This window comes from Arachis ipaensis, chromosome B01 (assembly GCF_000816755.2).
Source record: "Arachis ipaensis cultivar K30076 chromosome B01, Araip1.1, whole genome shotgun sequence".
Classification (NCBI taxonomy): Eukaryota; Viridiplantae; Streptophyta; class Magnoliopsida; order Fabales; family Fabaceae; genus Arachis; species Arachis ipaensis.
In genome coordinates this window covers 871,496-873,889 of record NC_029785.2, presented here as the reverse complement: position 1 = coordinate 873,889, position 2,394 = coordinate 871,496, and the positions used below count along the sequence as shown (strand labels likewise).

Here is a 2,394-nt window from a genome sequence, read left to right as displayed (position 1 = left end):
TGGTTTCTCTAATCTATCTGTCAGTAAATTAATTAATAAACTTTGGAACTTTTTGCAAAAATTTTATATATTTTCTATACCTCATGTGAATACAAATACATGCAAGACATAAATGAATTATGTGTTGAAATATTTGCCTAAACTAGAATTAAGCTTTACTTTCTAATTCAAGATTATTACTAACTTTAAATAAAGTATAAAACAAATGCACTTGGTTATATGAAAATGATTTCTTGTCCATTGTTTTTATATCGGTTACGCAAGACATAAATGTGTTGAAATATTTGCCTAAACTAGAATTAAGCTTTACTTTCTAATTCAAGATTATTACTAACTTTAAATAAAGTATAAAGTATATGCACTTGGTTATATGAAAATGATTTCTTGTCCATTGTTTTTATATCGGTTATAGTGCATTTTCCTCTTCTTTTTCATTAATGGGGAATTGCCAAGCCATTGATAAAGCAACACTAGTGATACAACACCAAAGTGGGAAAATAGAAAGGTTTTATTCTTCTGTTAGTGCCACTCATGTTATGAAAACAAACCCTGGTCATTATGTTGCCCTCGTTGTCTCCACCACCTTGTGTGCAACAACAAGTAGCAACAACAACAACAACAAAAACGTTAACAATAATAATAACAACCAAATTCGTGTAACTTGCATCAAGCTTCTCAAGCCCACAGATACACTCCTTCTTGGCCATGTTTATAGGCTTGTTACTACTCAAGGTTAGATGCTATTCCTCTTCTCAATTTTTTCATTATTGAATTTTGCAACTTAGTTAGAATATATTAAGATTAATTACCATTTATTAGAATTATTTAACATATTTGAATATTTATTATAAAATATTACGTTTTTATTATTTTGATTCTCTTAACACCTATAAATATCATTATATACTACTCGAATATACACAAATCTTTTTTCTACTATTCTCTCCTACCCTTTCTAACACAACTAATCCCATTTGAACCGCTTAGAAAAAAATTTGATGATAAATATTAAGTATTCCTCAGAGAAATTTATTCTTTAATGTCCATTCTAAGTTTAGGATCATATTATTTTTTGTTTCATTTGGTATTTGGGAGATTTTTTATGAAAATGTTTAAGATATCCGTCATAAATATTAGTTATTTTAGTTGTTTAGTGCTAGTGATTTTAATTTCAGAATTTCTTTTTAAAGTCCTTATTATGCTTATTCCAAATTTGATGCACTAAGTGCTTGTTGAATGCAGAGGTTATGAAGGGGCTAAGAGAAAGGAAGCACACAAAGAAGAAAAACAAGTTAGAATCAGCCCAGAAACTAGGTTGTGTTAGGAAAAAGAATAGGTTGGAAATGGAGAAAGCAGCAAGAATGTTTGACCCGGAAGACATCCAGGTAAGTCTCAACTCTCAACCAAAAATTATATATTTTTTTCCTTCCTTCTCTAAACTGTTTTTATCATTGTTCTTTTAATTTTTAACTTTCAAGTAATATTAGTTTGGTGCTTCTTGTAGTTTTTTTCTGCATATTCAAAAGGAATATCATCGCACCCTAAAAAAAAGTATAATGTCCAATAAAATTGTCCTAAATGAAAGAAGGGAAATGACGGTTTTATTCTCATTTTTTATATTATCACTCTTTGTATGATTTTTTTTTATTGTATCTTTGTATGAATTCGTAGAAAAAAAGAGTAACTATTAAAAGAGGAATGGCATTATCATGTTCTACAAAAGAATTACATTCATTATTTTGGAGTGTTATTGGAACTAAAATTTTTTTAGTGTTAAATTTTGATTTTATTCAAATGTTATGAATGCTATGTATGGATATATACTATTAAGGCTTGATTTATTAGTTTCTTTGGGGTAATTGATATGTTCTTAGTAATAATCTTCCCTTCACATTGGAATGAGACATCTACATAAAAAATAGTAGATGACAAAAATCAAACAAATATTGGTTGTGAAAAATTAGGTTTAATTATTCTGTTGGTCCTATAGTTTCGTGAAATTTTCAATTAGGTCCCTATATTTTTTTTTTAATTGGGTTCCTGCACTAAAATTTTTTTTCAATTAAGTCTCTCTTAGTAGTAATTGGCTTAATTTTATAGCGACCTAACTAAAAAAAAAAGAATTGGTACAGGAACCTAAATAAAAGAAAAAAAAGTGTAGGAACCCAATTAAAAAAAATTTTGGTGCAAAGACTCAATTAAAAGAAAAAAAAGTATAGGGACCTAATTGAAAATTTTGCGAAACTATAGGGACTAATAGAGTAATTAAACCTTAATAATATAAATGCCACTTAATAAAATTATTGTGACAAATATATATCATTCCTTTTCACATTACATGTCAATATCACCCTATCAATTAGGTACAATTCCTTCAAGAATAATTCAATGGTT

The 2,394-nt window shown here is 27.8% G+C and overlaps 1 protein-coding gene across 1 annotated transcript; it reads left to right on the top strand.

The window, feature by feature from the left end:
• On the top strand, nucleotides 417-1,932 carry LOC110268670. Its single transcript, XM_021115426.1, has 2 exons — nucleotides 417-732; nucleotides 1,243-1,932. Exons 1-2 carry the CDS (start codon nucleotides 438-440, stop codon nucleotides 1,461-1,463), a joined length of 516 nt encoding a protein of 171 aa, XP_020971085.1. The 5' UTR covers nucleotides 417-437; the 3' UTR covers nucleotides 1,464-1,932.

Bases quoted from the DNA above. Each gene is read 5' to 3' on its own strand.
- LOC110268670 (XM_021115426.1), top strand. From the start codon at position 438: ATGGGGAATTGCCAAGCCATTGATAAAGCAACACTAGTGATACAACAC. The intron at 733-1,242 runs GTTAGATGCTAT...TGTTGAATGCAG, and splicing joins TAGGCTTGTTACTACTCAAG to AGGTTATGAAGGGGCTAAGA.